This window comes from Berkeleyomyces rouxiae (genome assembly GCF_048999995.1).
Source record: "Berkeleyomyces rouxiae strain 22BRR77 chromosome Unknown BrBRR77_ptg000001l, whole genome shotgun sequence".
Taxonomy (NCBI): Eukaryota; Fungi; Ascomycota; class Sordariomycetes; order Microascales; family Ceratocystidaceae; genus Berkeleyomyces; species Berkeleyomyces rouxiae.
In genome coordinates, this window is record NW_027396491.1 from 4,323,355 (window position 1) to 4,341,828 (window position 18,474).

Here is an 18,474-nt window from a genome sequence, read left to right on the forward strand (position 1 = left end):
TTTAGAACTGGCTTGAGCTGTAGGGAATAATTATGAAGTTGCGGCTGGGGCGGATGCAAATCAATCAGGCAGTCATCAAAAGATGGCACGTCGGGGTGATGATAAGCCCCGGGCGTTATTGAGGGGACAAGAGCCAAGGCGGGATTTCTCGAGTACAAAGAAACGAGGGAGCGCTGCAACAATGGCAAAGTCAAAAGTGGGTAACTATGTATGAGGTCTGAAGGGGGGTTGTGGTTGGTATTCAAGTGGTTTTCTCGAATGGATGAGACAAAAGATATACAAGCAGGTGATTGATTATGCGGCAAGTACATACGTATGCGTACTTGTGCTTGTAATAGCCAAAGGATGAAGGTGACGAACGGACGGTGGAATTCGTTTGTCGAAGTTTGCGTGCCCCACTAACTAGCTAGTTATCGCATACAAGGAGCAAGTAGCACATATGTAGTTGACTATAGCCAGCCAACTATAGCTAACGAGGAGTGGTGGTGTATGCACGTCTCTTGGCTTCCATAGCCTGAATCTTGACAGTTTCTAAACTGAACAAGCGGTTTTTGAGGAGGCAAAATGGGTCAAGTCGGGGTCAATGGACAGGATACTATCTATACGTGTAGTTATGGTGTAACTAACTAACTACTGTAGGTAGTTTGTTTTTCGCATGACATGAGGGGAAGGCTCAAGAACCCCATAAGCTACGTGTGGCGACATTTTCACCACCCAGCCTGAACTAGGGTTATGGTCTTAGGGTATATTTTGGCAGCACCACCCAAATTGCACCCATATTAATGGTTCGTCTTAATGTTAGCTTGCATTCAGCAAGCTATCCATATTTTACAGTTGAGGTCCGCAATGGAGAGCACAGTCCAGTTCCAGTGCGCACAGTCCATCCGAACGGCGCACAGCAGATGCTAAATTGACTACAAGTACCTTTGAATACGACCCATGCGGGTACAGTACATACATAGATATCATATCGCACAGGTGTCCTGTCAGTTTATATTGGGCAGTTAGTCAAGGCAGGCCAGGCAGGCAAGATCCTCACAACAATCGGGTAACTGGCCGTTAACTCAGCCCTTCAGAATGAAACAGAACAACCTAAACCTGCTATGTGGAAGGAGAAGGAGCTGCCCTGCCTAAACCCGCTCCTGACCAAATGGGGACCCGGTTTTGGGTTGTTGCCTTTGTGCAAAAGCAGGTGCCTGTACAGAAGCACAAGTACAACTAGTAACCAGATGGATACTATGTGTAGTTAGTTGCCTACTTGCGTAGCTACGTATACAGAATTACTCGTGTACCTTTGCATCCATCATACGTGCCCCCAGAATACGGCTTCGAGGTTTCTGGCCTCTATCATCCATCCACCATCTGTTAGTCTGTATTGTATATTTCCATCCCTTCAATCTGGATTTTCTTCCTCTCATCGCCCACATGCAATCCTGTTTTTGCCCTCCAACCTAAAACCCTTCAGGTTCGTCTTTGTCCTCGTCTTCCCAGCATGCCCGATGCTTTTGCTACGTCACCCGCCCGCCCCATAAAGCTGAAGCTTCCGATAAACACTCCCACACCAGCACACCACACTCGCTAACTTACCCTGGCCTGTGGATGGACGCTCCAGCCGCCCCCCCTGGCTCAGTTCAACCTCCACGACCTCCTCCCCCCTAGGTCTTACTCACCCATCGGGCAGATCCCTGCGACCGGAAGCCCATAAAACAGCCCCTCGATTTCAACTCAGCCCCGCGCCAAAGCCGTTCTCAGAGTCGCACTCCTGAGCTATTGGCTGCCCGAAAAGTGTCCCAAAATCCGAACCCGAACTTCACTTAATCTTGGGCTCTGCTCCTCAGTGTTCTTTTTCTCTTTTTGCTACAAATTTGCCGGAAACTCTGCTGTCTTCTTTTCCGGCCCGCCTAACTTTCGGCTCCCTTTTCTTGGTGGTTCTATGTAAACCAAGCTCGCCTTTCTCTCGTCTATCCCATTTCCTCTGCCAATTCTTGCAACTCGCCTAAACATCGTCAACTACTGCAGTCACCTACTTTATTTTCTCCCCATTCCAATCTACTACGCTGCTTAAGCTAATCTTTTGTTCGCCTTTCCTCGCAATGGCCTGTAAGTCTCATCCCCATACGGCGTCTGCTCTGGATCGATCCGCCCACCAGTGCCATTGCCAACAGGTTTGCTGTTCTAGGCGCTTCCGATGTGCACAAGCTGCTAACACTGAGTCTTCAACGACAGCTTGGCTCAATAAACTCTCGGGACAGCCCGAAAGCTATGAAAAGAAGTGCGCCTCTCCTGCAATTTGCCGAACAAAAGCCATATATCCCAGCGACCAGTACCACCGCATCCGCCTTGCATATTTCACACGTTAACCTATTCAAAACTTCAGGTCCAACTACAAGTTTGGCAGAACTTTAGGTGCTGGCACCTATGGTATTGTCCGTGAAGCCGACAGCCCTGCGGGCAAGGTCGCGATCAAAATCATCATGAAGAAGAGTGTCAAGGGAAATGAACAGATGGTCTACGACGAGCTGAAGCTTCTCCAAACCCTCAAGCACCCCCACATTGTCAGATTCGAAGATTGGTTCGAGTCAAGGGTATGAGGCACACCAGTAAGCCCAGTCTTCGCTGAGGATCCGTGATACTGATGCGTTTGCAAACAACTAGGACAAGTACTACATTGTGACTGAGCTTGCTACTGGCGGCGAACTGTTCGATCGTATTTGCGAGCAGGGCAAGTTCACTGAAAAGGATGCTTCGAGAACTATCAAGCAAGTTCTGGAAGCTGTAAACTATCTACACCAGAACAACGTTGTCCACAGAGGTATGTCTTTGCAGGTTTCTACCACGTCAGGCGACAATTCACATGGCATGTATTTCTAACGTGCCACCTCTTCCAAATAGATCTGAAGCCCGAAAACTTGCTGTATCAAACGCGCGATCTCGATTCTAGTCTTGTCCTTGCGGATTTCGGTATCGCGAAAACTCTCGATCGCAAAGATGAGGTCCTGACTACCATGGCCGGATCATTTGGCTATGCCGCTCCTGAGGTTATGCTCAAGCGGGGTCACGGCAAGGCTGTCGATATGTGGTCTATGGGTGTCATCACTTACACTCTTCTTTGCGGATACTCGCCGTTCCGTTCGGAAAACCTCCAAGATCTTATTGACGAATGCACCAATGGTCAGGTCGTCTTCCACGAACGCTATTGGAAAGATGTCAGTGATGACGCCAAGGAATTTATCATGTGCCTGTTGCGTCCTGACCCCAATGATCGTTGGTCCAGTGAAGTAAGATTTACCCCCAACCCCCCCAAATCCCATGCAACACCTTAATGGCATGCAATAGATGTACTGACTTATTTGACTCCTACGACAGAAAGCCTTGGGCCACCCCTGGTTGAGCGGCGAGAGCGCTACCGACCACAACTTGCTGCCCGAAATCAAGGCGTACATGGCCAAGGCCAAACTTCGTCGTGGTATCGAGCTAGTCAAGCTCACCAACCGAATCGAAGCTCTAAAGCAATTGGAAGAGGATCCCGAGGACTCGGATCTTCCCGACCAAAGCACACTGGCTGCCGACCAGGGCTCCGACGGTCCTGCTTCACCCGAAGGCAAAAAGTCGCTCTCCAAGACCATCAAGGGTGCCATTTTCCGCGAGGTCGTCATGGCCAAGGTTCGCGAGATGAAGCAACAGCAAGAAGCAGACACCAAGATTCAGGAGGCGAACAAGACGGGTTAGAACCCTCGAGGCTTTCGTTGGTGAAGGGATGCGTTGAGATGATACCACAGCACTATAGTTCAAGTGCCGAAGTTGGTGCGGCAGGAGGAGAATTTGTCTTATACCAACGACATCGGAAAGGAGGCCGGTAGTTTGGACATGATCCGCTGAGTTCTTTGTACTTTTTTTGGGATATTTTGTTCCACATGGATATTTCACAACATATGTATCGGTAACCGATTTAGTATCTTTGTTCAACATATTTATCAAAGACATTTGCTTCATTTTCTTTGCTCCACTGGGTTGTGGGAAGCGAAGAATAGTTTACTATAGGGTCTAAATGTAAACTTGCCCAGGATCAATAGGGTTACAAGGTGGGGTGATGGTTTAGCATGGTCATGGTCTTGTTGGATTGGGCTACCAAAAGAACTCCCAACAGATCAGATCTCACAACAGACCACTTGAAGTTGGCCACTTGGGTTGGGGATCTATCAGTCACATGACACTACATTATCAGATTTACACATGTCTCATAAGATCTTGACTTTTCTGGCATTTTTCTCCAACTATCATCAGCCTCACGCCACGCAACACATCACAAATCAGTATGGCTGGAATCTTGGGTTATGTGCCCTTAGTTGGCCGACTAGTAAGCCCTCGTACACAAAGCATTGACCTGCCTCCCATTGTCATTCGGGACATTGAGACTCTGGAAGACCACAGCGGACGCAGTCTAAAGCACTTGCTACGGGCCAATCACTCCAACTATGCGCCTCTATACGGTCACGAGATGGGCCAGCAAAACCTTCTGGGTCCGTTGCTGTGCTCAGCATATCTCATGGGCGCCAACAACGTGCAGCTCCATGCGCTGTACGACGAATTCGCCAGGGTACTTGGCCCGTGGCACGACTCGCCGAGCGAGATGATTGACGAAGACTGGCAAGACTTTTATGGCAACCCGGCGTATCAGCGTGCTACGGTTGACTACTTTGAAGATGCGCTAGTAATGACATTCAACTATGACTGGAGGAAGTTGGTTAGCACATACCTATTTCAAGGCCCAACGCCATTATTTGATGGGCTCATGAGCGGCCGTGAGTTTTCATCCCGCGAGAGGCCATACTGCGCCGATTGTTGATTCGTATGAGGCTGACTTTCAAGTATAGTGGGAAATCCTTTGGTTCACCTGGCAAACTCACTACATCTCAACAGCAAAGAACTGGCAATGGAAGCCTTTGTACTGGCCAGCGCCGAGTGTGATTACACGGCCAAGTACACGAGGAGCGAGTTTTACGCCAAGCCATCGTCCAGAAGCTCCGAGTCAATCACAGATCTCTTAAAGCAAGCGCGGCAGGATGATAGATTCGACCACATCTTTTCAGAGCCTTCGACAGACAACATCCCATGGCTTTTCCAAGAGCATGAAGCTCTTATGATGGAGTATTGGAACGCATGGACGCTCAGTAACCTCACCTTGCAGTTCCGCGAGTCTCAAGAAGTTATTGTCGCTCTATTTGTATCCTCTGTAAAACGCGGAAGCAAGGCCTACAGCAAGGCCTTGGCTCAAGTGCTTGCAGCCAGCCATGCTATCAGAGTTATCTTGCAGTTCATCCCTAAAGAGGGACACATTAAGCTAGTACGCTCATGGTGGCTCATGACTTTGGCAGTATACGTTTCTTTGTTGCGGCCTGAGATGGACCCCAATTATGCGGATGTTGCTGAGCTCAAGAGCAAGCGATGGACTCATGTCGAGAACATGGCAATAGAGTCATCATGGAGCCAAGACCCGGTCTACGTCAATGGTAAGTCTTTGCAATTTCTCATGGTTCATTTCTTGTTGAACAATTACTGACAGTGCTTTGCGGCAGCGTTGCGGGCAATGCGTGACCTCGCTGAGACTTGGCACGACGACGAGGAGAGAATTTTAACGGCGGCTGTGATATTTGCAGACGAATTTGCAGGTTGGAATTCATAGTGTGCTACAAAATAATACATTGCGGTTGCATCAGTATAGTTCGTGGTACTCTTGTAGGTTGGGATGACGTAAATGGGCCTTGTTGATATAATCTAGGGTTGGGGCCAGAGAGACGCGACTAGAGTCACCCCACTTAATGAATAGCGCGTCCCTGCCTAAAGTAGTTCACCATTACTGCACAGTTCCAATTCCTGAGCGTCATATCATGGCACAAGCTCCAAAGCTCCAAGGTCAAGAAGGAAGGAACACTCATCCAACCTTTACTTCCTGCCTTTTTTCTTTCCAACATGGGACTGAGTTTTCTGTCTTCATCTCTTATAACCACCTGCCTTCAATGTCTTGGTCATCAATGGCCCCAGTATCACTGAACTCATCATTTCCCATCGAAAACTTGACATAGCGACGCTGCGCCTTCTCTGCATATTTTTGGTCAAGGTAGTGAGTGACAGGCCTAATCGCATAATTGGACTAGGCATTCAGCTGTGTCGGATTTAGGCTCGGTACAGACAAAACGCCCCTACTAGACCGAGATAGAGAACCTGACAGCCATGGCGCCATCGACGAGACGTCGGAAGCGGGTTGTTGACTCTGATGATGAGCCGGATGAAGTTACGGATACTTCGCTTCTTGCTACTGCACCGCAGCGGAAGGCGAGGTCTATAGAGACTGCCAACTCTTCATCTGCCCCGAAGACCGGAGTCCGCACAAATGTAAGATTGATTTATTCATGGCGCAAATCTTCATGATAGCTTGCTAACTCGCCGCGGCGCGACCCCAGAAGGCGCCCGTCACTGAACCAACTAAGAGCCCCAAGAAGACACGGGCTCGTGTGCAGAGTAAACCTAAGACTGAGGAAAAGGGCCGATCCGGGGATCTTGTTTCCCTATTCTCGCGACAAGCTCAGAGAGCGCCCCAGGCCAAAAAGCTTGCCCTCGCTCAACGGCCCCGGAACATCCCTTCTGCCGATGACATCACCGACTCCATTTCTGACGACGACGATGACAAGATCAGCACGACCAGTGGTTCTTCCCTCGTGGGCCAACGGGCCCATAAACGAATCAAAATGGCGGCGAGTGGCGCCAGCTCCACGAACAACCCAATACCGACACCCGCACCATCCATAGCTTCATCGCAACTACCTTCATCCCATGGCGGCCCTAGCTCCAAGGCAGGCCACATGTTCTTAAAGCCAAACGTGTCGACCATACTTGCTAAAGAGACTACCGATGATGATCTCAGGCCATGGTCAGAGCGTTTCGGACCAGCAAATCTGGATGAACTGGCGGTACACAAGAAGAAAGTGGCTGATGTACGCCGCTGGCTTGCAGATGTCCTATCCGGGCAGACACGCCAACGGATGCTTTTACTCAAAGGCGCTGCTGGTACGGGCAAGACGACGACAGTCAGATTATTAGCGCAGAGTCTTGGGTTTGAGATCCTGGAGTGGAAGAATCCCACAGGTGGGCTGTTTGGAAGCACATTGTCTGCAGCCAGGCAGTTTGAATCGTTTATTGGCGTGGGAGGCACCTTTGGCAGTCTCGAGACGGACGAGTCTGAAGCTGCTGAATTTGCCGATGCCTTTGACCCCGATGACAAGGCACAGCGGGTTATTCTAATCGAGGAGTTCCCAAATACATTTACCCGTTCATCGGCAATCCTGGCTTCTTTTCGAAATGCGCTCCTGGAATTCCTCACGGCAAATGTTCCTACACTGGCCATGTTTGCTAATGGGAGAGTAAAACAACCCATTGTTCCTATTGTCATGGTTGTATCGGAGACTTTGCTTACAACGACTTCGGCCTCGGCCGATAGTTTTACGGCTCACCGGCTTCTGGGCCCTGACATCCTCAGACACCCTGGTGCCGCAACAATCGAGTTCAATGCTATTGCGCCGTCCATATTGACCAAGGCTTTAGAGTTGATCGTGATGAAAGAGGCCCGGAAATCAGGGAGAAAACGTACGCCTGGCCCGCTAGTCTTGAAGCGACTGGGCGAAATTGGAGATATTCGAAGTGCCGTCTCTTCACTAGAGTTCCTGTGCTTGAAAGGTGATCAAGATGGAGATTGGGGATCTCGCGTTCTTTTCTCCAAGCCCAAAAAGGCCATGCGCAACATGTCGCTCACCAAAGCAGAGCAAGAAACCTTGGAACAAGTATCTCAGCGTGAGGCGAGTCTCGGAATTTTTCACGCGGTTGGCAAGGTTGTATACAACAAACGTGACGAAGAAAGTGCTGGGGAAACCCCAGCTGAAAACCTTCCTCCATTCTTGGCTCGCCACTCTCGCCCTAAGAGGTCACTGGTAAACGTGGACTCACTGATTGATGAGATTGGAACCGACACCAGCACGTTCGTATCTGCGCTACATGAAAACTACCCATTGTCATGCAAGCAGTCAGATTACAGTGAAGACCTGCCCACTTCAGTGGACTACATTAACGCTTGCATTGAATCTCTCTCTGACTCAGACCTGCTATGTCCATCATGGGACAGCTTTTTCGGCGGGCGCGGGCCACATCTTGGTCTCACAAACCGCGACACTGGCAGCTACATTCTTCGGCAGGACGAGATGGGGTTCCAGGTAGCCGTGCGCGGCCTTCTCCACGGGCTTCCATACCCCGTCAAAAGGCAGCAACATCCTGGCCGCGGCACCAGCGGCTCCGACGCCTTCAAAATGTTCTATCCGCTCAGCATCAAGCTCTGGCGCACGCGAGAAGAAATCGATGGCCTGCTCGACATGTGGTCCTCGAAGCTCCTCCACGGCGAGCCCTCCACCCCAAGACACGATGTCACCGCCGGCGCCAGCATCTTCCGCCGAACGAACCCCAGCGAGCCCACATGCCGCGCAATCACAGCACGGGATACAGAGCCAGCAGCGAAGCCCGCCGACTCTGCCGCGGCCGGTACGCCGACCCCTCTGCTCTCACTCGGCAGCACAGCCCGCAAGGAAATGGTCCTCGAGCGGCTGCCCGCCATGGCGTTGATTCTTCGTGGGAAGAAGGCTGCCGCCGGCGCGGCTGCTTCCCACGGCTCCAGGACTGCTTCTTCTTTTGGTGGTGTCGATGCCGTCGCGGCCCTGCGTCTCAAAGACCTCGAAAAAGTCGTCAGCTTTCATGGCGTCGGCGGGCCGTCAGAGGATATGGGCGACGAGGCGGACGAAGAGGCAATTGACGGTGGTGGTAGCGGCGGCGGCGGCGGCGGCGGTGCAGAGCAGTGGGCGACGGATCGGGCGACGGATGAGGTGTTGCCGCGCAAGAGGCGTATGGCTATCAAGCAAAAGGATAAAGGGACAGGGATGGAATTGGATGTGGAAAATATGCCGCTGGTGCAGAAGCTGGTGCTGAGCGACGATGATATTGAAGATTGAGAGAGGGGTTTGGGGAGAAAAGCCCTGGATAGTCGGGAGTTGGTGTTGGCGTTGGGGAATATTTATAGGAATTAGGCTCATGGTAATAGACTTTCTCGGTAGCCTGAACAGACATGGTAACTGTAGCATAATTCAAGATTCACGTTTTGCTTCATCATAGTTCACTGGAATTGCGTTTAGATGTAGTTAGTTAACTAAATCACATAGGTTTGTGTGTGGGGTAACTATTGAAATCGAGATACACGCCACGGCTATAAATCCATTCATGACATGAAGCAAGGGGCCACCTTTTCATGTTTCTAGACTGTACTTGTACAAGCGGGCATCTTACACCCTTCTTTTTCCGGTAGGATGGCCCAGGACTCTATTGCTCTGGATGTTTTGCTATACTGGCGACGGCAGCTCAACAACGCACACCTTACCGCTCGCCAGCCAATCTTCGGGCCTGAACTTCGCCCAGAGCACGCGAGCCGCTCAGAACAGTGGTGGCGCCAATGATGGCCATCAGAGGCAGTACTTGGAACAGGTTCCAGGCGGTGTAGTACATGAAAAAGACGGCCTCCATGGCGAGGATGGAGCCCAGAAAGATGACGTGCGGAACGGCAGCAGACGAGAGGGCCTTGTTTAGGTGCGACACATTGGCACCCAGCGAGAGCCACTGCAAGCAATGCCAGGGGGATTAGTATCATAGGAAGCGTTTCTTGTAGACCAGGTAAAGAGACTTACAGCGCCAAAGAGAGCAGGCAGAGCGGCAGCAATGGCCAATGCGAAGACAAGAGAGAAGATCTTGGGCGGGCTCTGGGCGTCGGGGCGGAAGATGTGGTGAATCTCGGGCTTCTTTTCGTAGCGGGTGGGGGCCTCGAAGGGAGTCTGGTCGTCAGACTTGGGGATGATGGAGAAGACAGGCTTGTTCAAGGGCTTGTCGGCGCCAAAAGAGCCGAGCAGCACATGGGCCTCAAGCTTTGAAGCCTTTTGCAAGGGCGCAGGGATATCTCTAAAGGTCTGTAACAGAGAGAGGGAAATTGTTAGCAGGCTGCTCAAGTCGACCACACAGCCTGGCTACGTACAAGTTTAGCGACGCCTTTGCCGCTGTCGCGCACGGAAAAGCCAAAGGGCGCCTCGAGACCGGTGGCGGCATCGCGCAGCATCAGCATGGCCTGGTGCGGCTTGGAGACCTTTCCGTCCAGCGAGGGCGACAGCGAGACGATGATGTGGTCGGTCGAGGTGACGTCGAGGGCCAGCGACGACGACTTGGACGAGGTGAAGCTGTGGCAGGATCGCGGGTTAGCCTGGGCTGCGTGCTTTGGTGAGCTGTACCGGCGGGACTCGTGGGCCGGTGTCTTGGAGCAGGAAGCAGTATCTACCTTTGAGAGACAACCTCGCCCTTCTTGGGCTTGACCTTGACGCTGCCGTCCTTGAAGTCCCATGACGCAGCGCTCACAGCGCCAGCGGCCAGCAGCAGAGTCGAGAGAGACTGGATTAATCTCATGGTGGGAATTGTGTAAAGCGGATGTGTCTTCGGGTCGTCGAGACGGGCGATGACGTGGTGCGTCCAGATGTCGCAAGAGAGAACGAGAGCTTCGGGAAGCTTTGCTGTAGAGGTTGAGTTGGTGATGTGGGCGGGCGGGCGGAATTTCAATCAAGCCAGCGATTCAATTCCAATTCTGCGAGAGTGGAGACAAGGCCGAAAAGGAGAAGAAAAGAATGGGTGTAGTGCTAGATTTATCGCAGGGAAGAAAGCCGGTCCGGAACGATCTTGCTGTGGGCGTCGTAATTGTCTATGAGCCGCGAGTTCAATACTTGCTGATCCAAGAAGGACAGCTATAAGCTCAGAGTGTGGCGTCGGCTAGATGTGGCGTAGTTGCACAGGGGGTCTGTGTGGCGCTCTTGTCTAAGAGCCGTTTGTATTTGAAGACGATGAAGCCAGAAAACAGTGATTTATACAACTAAGCCGAGAAAAGATACATACATAACTAGCTATACACTCAAATGAAAAGAAATCCCAGTGCACTTCACTTTACGCCCGCTCTACAGCCTTCAAAATCTGACTGTAAAGATGAATTCGTATATTTGTTCATTCAATCACATGTTGGGGGCCTGTTCACATTGTTTCAGTAACCAGCTCGCCTGTCTATATCAACTAGAGCCACAGGTGCAAAAAGAAGAAAAAGAAAGAAACAAAATAGGGAAAGCCAACTGTTCTCGATGCAGGGCTGCATCACAGTTCTGACCTGGCCGACAACTTTTCATCCTCGTAGCCTGTCTCGTCTCTGCGTACCTTGGATGACTTCTCAAACTCAGTCTGGTCCTTTGGTGCCATGTAGTCTTCTAGCTCCATCCACTCAATGGCAAAAGCCGTGACAATCTTGGCCCAGTCGTGGCATACGGCCATGTCCAGGTGCTCGCCGTCGTCTTCCAGCTTGTGCCAGACACTCGGGAATCGGTCTGGGATGATGTGCAGGATGGGCACGCCGCGGTTCATAAAGGGCAGGTGGTCGTCGGAAATGCCGCTCGGGTATTTAAACTCCTTGATCGTCTTATCGATATCTGGCAAGAAAGGCTGGGCGGGATCCGATTCCAGCTGGCCCAAGTTCCGTAGCCGCTGCTCCAGGAGTGCCATGTTACGGTACGCCCAGTGCGTGGTAGGGAAGTACGAGGGGATGCTAGGATTGGAGGAGCCGAGAAGGTCCAGTAGCACAAAGAGGTCAATGGCACCCAGAGGACTGTGATACGTGGACATGGCAGGGTAAACCTCGGACTCCCAGTCTTCTGCTAGAGCTCTTTGATAAAGCATAGGTAGTTAGCTAATGAGCGTAGCTGTAGGCGGTAGACGGTAGACGGTATCGAAACAAAGACTTACCTGGACCCATACAACGAGTCAGTATCTGTCCATGACACCCAGGCTTCTTCACCATCAAGTAGCAGAATCTGAACGCCCTTTTCCTCTTCCATGCCTGCCTCCCCACTCTCTTCCATGGCATTCCACTTTTCCGTCAATGCCTGATCAATACTACGAGCCACATGCATCAGCATTGCACACGGCGCCGCGCTGTCAATAGCGCCAATAAAGCCCTCTGGCGTGAATTTGCTATCGTAGTGTGCCACCAGCGTCAGTCTGCCGACGTCGCCGCCCGAGGCCCACGGTGGGTCTCTGGTGAAGAACAGGTTGGCAAATGGGATTTCTTTATTGCCAGTTGCCGGAGTCTTGCTGGTGAGATTGTGGATGCCAATCTGCCACTTGGGCAGCGACTGCGAGAAGAAGTCGATAAAGTGCCGCTGAGCTGCAATCTGTCCCGGCGTGCCAGGCACACGGGTAATGAGTAGCGGCGCCAAAAGCCCCCGTTGGTTATCAATGCCAAAGTCGTCGCCGACTGAAGGGAGCGAATGTAGCGCGGCATCACTGAGCTCCTTGAAGCCATTGACTGCCGTCATGGTCAAACAAGTCCAAACGAAAAAGATGCGCAGTAGTGAGAGAGGCGAGACCCTCGAAACAGACGCTGGCTGGTCGGAGAAGGCATATGGAGGGGCTGGTGAGAGCCTGGATAAGAATAGCGACGACAACATGGCGGGCGCTCCCCCGGCTCTATGCTATGCTAACAAGTCGGCAAATATACTGCGCCAAAGGAGTGTGTGCTGTAAAGGGAAAAGTGAGATCGTGGCAGCGCTGTAGGGGCTGCAGCTGTGGGGAAAAAGGGAAAAGTCGCACTGTTGCGAGCTTCTTTGACGCCAGATGTTGAAATGTGTGTTGTCAATATTCACACTTGTACTTGTAACAAGGAGTACAACCCGTGTGACAAAGCGCTGATACCTGTCTAGAGTTTATCGGGGTTATGCAGCATGCAAGTTGGCGAGCTGGCTAGCTGCGCCAGACCCACCCCGATAAATTCATAATCTGGAGATGCTTTAATTGGACTTCACTTCAACGGACGGGTTTCTCTTCTAGAACTATAGAGTTCGGCTCACATTGCGCTGATGACTGGTAGCAGGTTTTTATGCAGAATACGTGCGGCCTGCGTCCCGCCTAATCTTCTTCCTCCTCATCTGACTGGTGCCCCTGCTTGAAAATCACCTTCTCCGCCATGGCCAAGACTCGCCGCACCGGGAGACCAACAACATTATCAACGCTTCCGTCCACTTTGTCTACAAGAACCATGCCCCCTATGCCTTGGATGGCATAGCCGCCCGCCTTGTCCACGCCCTCGCCCGTCTTGACATAGGCCTCGATTACATCGTCGGGTAGGCCGTCGTCTTCTGGGGCAAACCATACCTTGGTTTCCTCTGTGTGTGTCTCGATCTCGTAACCGGGGTGCTGGGCATCCTCGCGGGGCGCTATCACGCATACGCTAGTCAGAACCGAGTGGAACTCGGTGTCGCGCAGGAGCTTGAGCATGCGGATGTGGTCGGCCTCGTTGCGTGGCTTCTCAATTACTCGACCGTCGCGCGAGACAATGATGGTGTCGGCAGAAATCAGGAGAGTGGGGTCGACCAGACTAGGGTCTGCCTCGCCCTCTGAAAGAATGGTCTGGTACACATCCAGTGCCTTTTGGCTTGCTGTGGCCGTGACGTATTCGTGGGGTGTACGTGTGGCCTTGTCCAGATTTTCGGGCTTGGTGGACGGGCGGATCTCGATGTTTGTGAGGCCAATCTATCAGGACGCCAGGCCAATATTAGCATGTGTTTCTAGAGCTTTGGCGGTGCCATCTATAGCAAACAGAGCAAACTGGCTTCTCACCTGGCTCAGAAGAGCACGGCGGCGTGGAGAAGCAGACGCCAGGACCAGCCGCTGGCCGCGCAGGTGCATGATGATGGGTATCTTCAGTAGGGAAGGCCCGCGCCGCATAGGAGGCTTCTGCTCCTTTGGGTTTGGGGGAGACGTCTGCTTCTCATTGTCGTCGAGATCAATCAGGCTTTGCTTTTCCGGGTCGGCCATGGTGTCGGTTGGCGGGGTGGTTATTGTTAATTCAGAGAAACGGCAAAGAGCACGAGAGAAAGAATTCAACGCGGGTGTCCGTATATAAGGGGAAACTGGTGCTTGCTCTCATCCAGTCTTGCTGGTTACTGAGTGTTGTTGCAGCGAGCTTGACATTAAGCTTGAGTAAGCTGAGAAGGGCTGCTGGTAAGCTGCGCCCCACTGAATCTGTCTACTTTGCAAGCTACAGGCTACGAGAGTATGATGACTAAATCGCTATCCTAATGAAAGGGGTGGCCTGGACGGTAACGGAGGAAAAGTTCATGACTCCAGCCGCTGTGAACGAGTGACCCTTGAATTTAAGCGCGCGCGCGCCGCTACAAATCCGGCGTTCCGGCGTCCGATGCGGACGGTTTGTTCACCAAGGAAATGGCAGCAGTGCTTTAGAGGCCAAACACCAAATGAAGACACGATGGATGGCTTTGCAGTCCGTCGGTTAATCATCGGTTGCTTCTCAGCTGATGCCGTGCTCCAGACCCTATTTCGGGGTATGTTGTAACCCTGGATCGCCTACCTTGAGCCCTGTGGGCTTGGTACAGGGATGGATGCGAGAAGCTAGAAGCCAAATACTCCACAGCAAACGCCCAGTTTCTTAAGACCAGCACAGCGATAAGGCTCAACTTGGCTGGGCTATTGATGCTAGTCAAGACAAGCTACGTCATTTCTAGGGGAAACTATCAAACACGTGCGATGTGTGTAAGTAAATAATCCTGTTGCTTCATCGCTGTCAAGAAAAGTCTCTACAGTGGCTTCGTCTTGGAAACACCCGGCGCACTGATACACTGAGTTACATCTATCCACTCGAGTTACACCGGCCTGGACAGCTCAACGCCACATGGCTGGCCAGCATCAGACCCCAGGCCGGTTGGCATTGGGCGAGCGGAGTAAACGACCAGAAAAAGCCCCCGCGGCAGCCAGACACGAAAATAGCTGGGTTATCTGTATGCATGTGTCTCTCAGCTTACATACTTGTAGCTTATGGTACCTCTATCCTCCCACGTGGGATGGCAAAACAACATAGGCCCTGAGCCAAGGTGGGAGGGGAGGTTCCTTGGTAAAGACCCGACAGGCGCCGATGTTGCTGTGTTCCTTTTGCTTGCTTTTGTTGCCTTGCTGGCGTCGTCCTGGCAGCATCGTTGCCCGACGTGTATAACGACGGCTTAGGTAATCCGTGTATCAGATAGTTACCATCTCTGTTGTATTTCTTGTTTTTCTAGTTAATTCGCTTCACGTCTGTCTTCGCTTTGATTTCTCTCAATAGTTGCTTGTTCTTCTCATGTTTTATCGCCGGTGCTGATTCTAGAGGCTGCAGAGGCCTTCCCGTCGCTCTATTTCAGTCAAATCCTCACCCTCCACACTCCCCGTCTTCCCAGCCCGGCGCTTGTTGGCGTCTTTTGTTGTAGCCACAAACCAGCCATCTTCAGATTCTGCCAGCGCAGCCATGGACCAGCTCGCCGACCTTATTCTGACGCCCTTCCGCGACATCATCGAGAAGGGCCAGGCTGCTGCTGAGAATGCTGGCAGCGAGAATCCCGCGATGGCCAAGGCAGCACAGAATCTCATCAAGGAGGGCGAGCGGGCACTCAAGACAATCGAGCCAAAGTGCCAGCGTCACATGGACGAGTTTGGCGCAAACTTTATTGATGCCGTGAAAGAAAGCGGTAAGACCTCTAGCCATAATCTCAACGGGAAGCATCTCTTCTAACATTGGATTAGACGAAATTGCCACCTTCCGAGCCCAGCTCAACGATCTACTATGGGAGTTTGATAGCTACATAGATCTGGACGGCTTTGATGTCTCAAAGTACACCGAGCTCCAGCAGGCTTCGAGAAAAGCTGCTCCAAGGATCAACGAGATCATCATGCGTATGCGTATAGAGCCCGTGCTGAACCCGGCCATGTCCACGTATGGAGGCTCAAACGACAACGCCTCCATCTCTACCTTTCCATGTGTTAGACCAACTTCACTTCATGATGACACTGAAACTACAACCATCGCAATCTCTTCGCCACGATCTCACAATATAATCACCAGCCACTCTCATCGAAGTTCAGAGCCGCCAGTCCTCGAGTTGGATACTACCATCCACCAATCACAGTCTCAAATCGCACCACTCACCCAGCATACTGCGGTTCGGCCAAACTCACAGGCGTATCCCTCACCACCTTCGCTTCCATTTTTCTTGCCGGCACCGCCAAGACCCCCCTCTGCAAACCCGTGGGATATCACCTCTAAGCCCGGAGCGGGGCAAATCTTAGGCTCTCCAAAAGCCCCAGTCAACCCTGATGCCTCGCCCCTTCCGGCCCCCCCCGCGTCCCTAGCTGTCGGTCGTACTTGCTCTTTCCCTGCCGATGACACCTTTCAGCCGAAGTCAGGCTCACCTTTGACTGCCTCTGTTTCTCATCCCCTTGCTTCACGAGTGTCTCTCGAGACTCAAGGGGTCGGACCCGAGCTGCGCAATACACCACCCTCTTCTGAACAGAACCTCGCCAGAAATGAGGCGCGTAACTTACAGGCTCATGTCATTGATAACACCACGAGTTCTACCCCAATCGGCCGCGAAAGAGAACTTTCGACAGGGTCTCCATCTGGAGATGTTGCGTCGTCTTGGGTACATGTATCCCCCACAACCATTCATGAACAGGGAGCCTTGCCAACAAGGGCTTCAGTGGTCTCGTTCTCTCCCCAGAGCCCTCCTACAACTATTTCAACTTCACATCATTCGAGTACCAATAATTTGAATAATAGCAGCTCGATGACTTCCAATGTCGAGAACCAATTAGACACCCTTAGTATTGGGAATTCGGCATCATCACAGCATGATTCTGGCAACGCCCGACCGGCTGCGACATCTGTATTCCATAATGATGTCTCGGGCCCATGCCCCATTCCCCAATATGACGATGGCCTCATTGTTGTAGAATCCTCAGAGCCTACAAATGGAAACCATAACAGCCCAACTTCCATAGTCAACCCTCCTCTTGCTCTGACTACACCCAAGGCAACGCGCATCCGCAGTGACTCGTCCTTTCACATTTATAAAGGCTTCTGCCCCGGAGCACTGGACGTCCTCAACGGCATAGATGCCGTTATGCCAATACGCAAGCAAACTGTTGCGGGCCCTCACACTGTAGGGAGATGTACGCATTGCATGTTTGAACTTGACTTTAAAGAACTTGAACACGATCAGAACAGGGACGGTAAGTGGTAGATCCTAATAAACACTACGTTAAAGCTCCGACTGACACATGCTGCTCTACTCACGCAGACCGGGGGAATTTCACAATTAACGGTCTAGGCTTCCGTCTTCGCATGCTACAAAAGAGCCATGTTGCGACACGGCGGAACGACGAGCAGTTCTACGCCTGTGTTTTCTGTGTCAGCCAAGGCCACACTACGGAAGAAAGCGATGCTACCATTTTCTTCACGCAAAAGGATCTATTCGATCACCTTTCTCGCCACCCTCGGCCGTTTCCCCCAGTTGAAAGGATGGCAATCATCCAGTCCCAGACTATTCCAGAGGCACTCAAGAACAACTATGATCTACACGTCAAATCCCCGCAGACTCCTTCAATGGCAATTGATAGGGCGGGGGCTATTGCCAACAAGCCTACGGCCATTTGCAAAGAAACGGTCAAGAGAAACTACGGCATGCGGACTCTCAATAGCAACACACCCGTCTTTGAGATGGCCGAGGGTGCCCGCATTGTCGGGATAGAGTTCCCCGAAAGATACGAGGGCGAGTGGTGCATGGGCTACCACGACGGCCAATACGCCTCGTTCCCCTTTGACCTCGCGCGCCTTGAGCAGCCGCCCAGCGAGCAGATTCAGCGCAACCCGACGAGCACGATACAGGCCGTGGCGCGGTGGAAGTTTGCGCCGCGCTACAAAGGCCGCGGCGACTGGCTCAAGTTTGACCGCAAAGAGGTCATCAGCAACATTAGCTATGTTTCGCGCAGCCACTGGTGCTGGAGCGGCACTAATTCCAAAGGCAAATGGGGCATCTTCCCAGCATCACATATCGACATAAACTCGGTGGCCGAGGCCGACGTGACGCCGGATACAGTGAGCATTTCCGGCTCAAGCAAGACCAGCAAGTCGCTGGGCGGCGGGTTCTTTGCGCGGCTGACGACGAAGAAGAAGTCAGACAAGGTGTCATCGCCCATGCCACGTGCATGGTGAAGAAGAGTGAGCAGGTGCGGCGCGGCGCGGAGAGCAAAGCAAATAGATACCACAACGTGTGAGACACCAGGCATAACTAGTCTAATATGAACTGTACTATTACACAAGCGCCTGTAAGCTCTACCAGTTCGAAGATGCCTCGTGGCCGGTGTGCGTGAGCCATGCCGGTGACTTGGGTTGTCCAAGGGTCTCTGGGCATAATAAGCCACGGACAGGACGGTCTAGCTGTAGGCCCCGGAGGTCCAGCCAGCCAGCCAGGCCTTGGCTCACGAGAA

At 52.1% G+C, this 18,474-nt stretch overlaps 7 protein-coding genes across 7 annotated transcripts; 4 read left to right on the forward strand and 3 right to left on the reverse strand.

The window, feature by feature from the left end:
* Positions 1–2,093: 2,093 nt before the first annotated feature.
* Positions 2,094–3,729, forward strand: BROUX77_001209 (uncharacterized protein; the record flags this gene model as incomplete). Its single annotated transcript, XM_073745613.1, has 6 exons — positions 2,094–2,100; positions 2,227–2,272; positions 2,378–2,585; positions 2,656–2,812; positions 2,893–3,278; positions 3,367–3,729. 6 exons carry the CDS (start codon positions 2,094–2,096, stop codon positions 3,727–3,729), a joined length of 1,167 nt encoding a protein of 388 aa, XP_073609444.1.
* Positions 3,730–4,315: 586 nt separating this feature from the next.
* Positions 4,316–5,683, forward strand: BROUX77_001210 (uncharacterized protein; the record flags this gene model as incomplete). The annotated part of the gene is made up of 3 exons (XM_073745615.1): positions 4,316–4,802; positions 4,875–5,510; positions 5,577–5,683. The coding sequence occupies 3 exons, from the start codon at positions 4,316–4,318 to the stop codon at positions 5,681–5,683; spliced, it is 1,230 nt and encodes a 409-aa protein (XP_073609445.1).
* Positions 5,684–6,231: 548 nt separating this feature from the next.
* BROUX77_001211 (uncharacterized protein) lies at positions 6,232–9,047 on the forward strand (the record flags this gene model as incomplete). The annotated part of the gene is made up of 2 exons (XM_073745616.1): positions 6,232–6,393; positions 6,462–9,047. 2 exons carry the CDS (start codon positions 6,232–6,234, stop codon positions 9,045–9,047), a joined length of 2,748 nt encoding a protein of 915 aa, XP_073609446.1.
* Positions 9,048–9,465: 418 nt separating this feature from the next.
* BROUX77_001212 (uncharacterized protein) lies at positions 9,466–10,536 on the reverse strand (the record flags this gene model as incomplete). Its single annotated transcript, XM_073745617.1, has 4 exons — positions 9,466–9,705; positions 9,774–10,049; positions 10,115–10,313; positions 10,412–10,536. 4 exons carry the CDS (start codon positions 10,534–10,536, stop codon positions 9,466–9,468), a joined length of 840 nt encoding a protein of 279 aa, XP_073609447.1.
* A 729-nt stretch (positions 10,537–11,265) lies between these two features.
* BROUX77_001213 (uncharacterized protein) lies at positions 11,266–12,479 on the reverse strand (the record flags this gene model as incomplete). Its single annotated transcript, XM_073745618.1, has 2 exons — positions 11,266–11,827; positions 11,908–12,479. 2 exons carry the CDS (start codon positions 12,477–12,479, stop codon positions 11,266–11,268), a joined length of 1,134 nt encoding a protein of 377 aa, XP_073609448.1.
* A 589-nt stretch (positions 12,480–13,068) lies between these two features.
* On the reverse strand, positions 13,069–13,977 carry BROUX77_001214 (uncharacterized protein; the record flags this gene model as incomplete). Its single annotated transcript, XM_073745619.1, has 2 exons — positions 13,069–13,692; positions 13,780–13,977. The coding sequence occupies 2 exons, from the start codon at positions 13,975–13,977 to the stop codon at positions 13,069–13,071; spliced, it is 822 nt and encodes a 273-aa protein (XP_073609449.1).
* A 1,480-nt stretch (positions 13,978–15,457) lies between these two features.
* BROUX77_001215 (uncharacterized protein) lies at positions 15,458–18,199 on the forward strand (the record flags this gene model as incomplete). The annotated part of the gene is made up of 3 exons (XM_073745620.1): positions 15,458–15,677; positions 15,733–17,217; positions 17,286–18,199. The coding sequence occupies 3 exons, from the start codon at positions 15,458–15,460 to the stop codon at positions 18,197–18,199; spliced, it is 2,619 nt and encodes an 872-aa protein (XP_073609450.1).
* Positions 18,200–18,474: the final 275 nt, after the last annotated feature.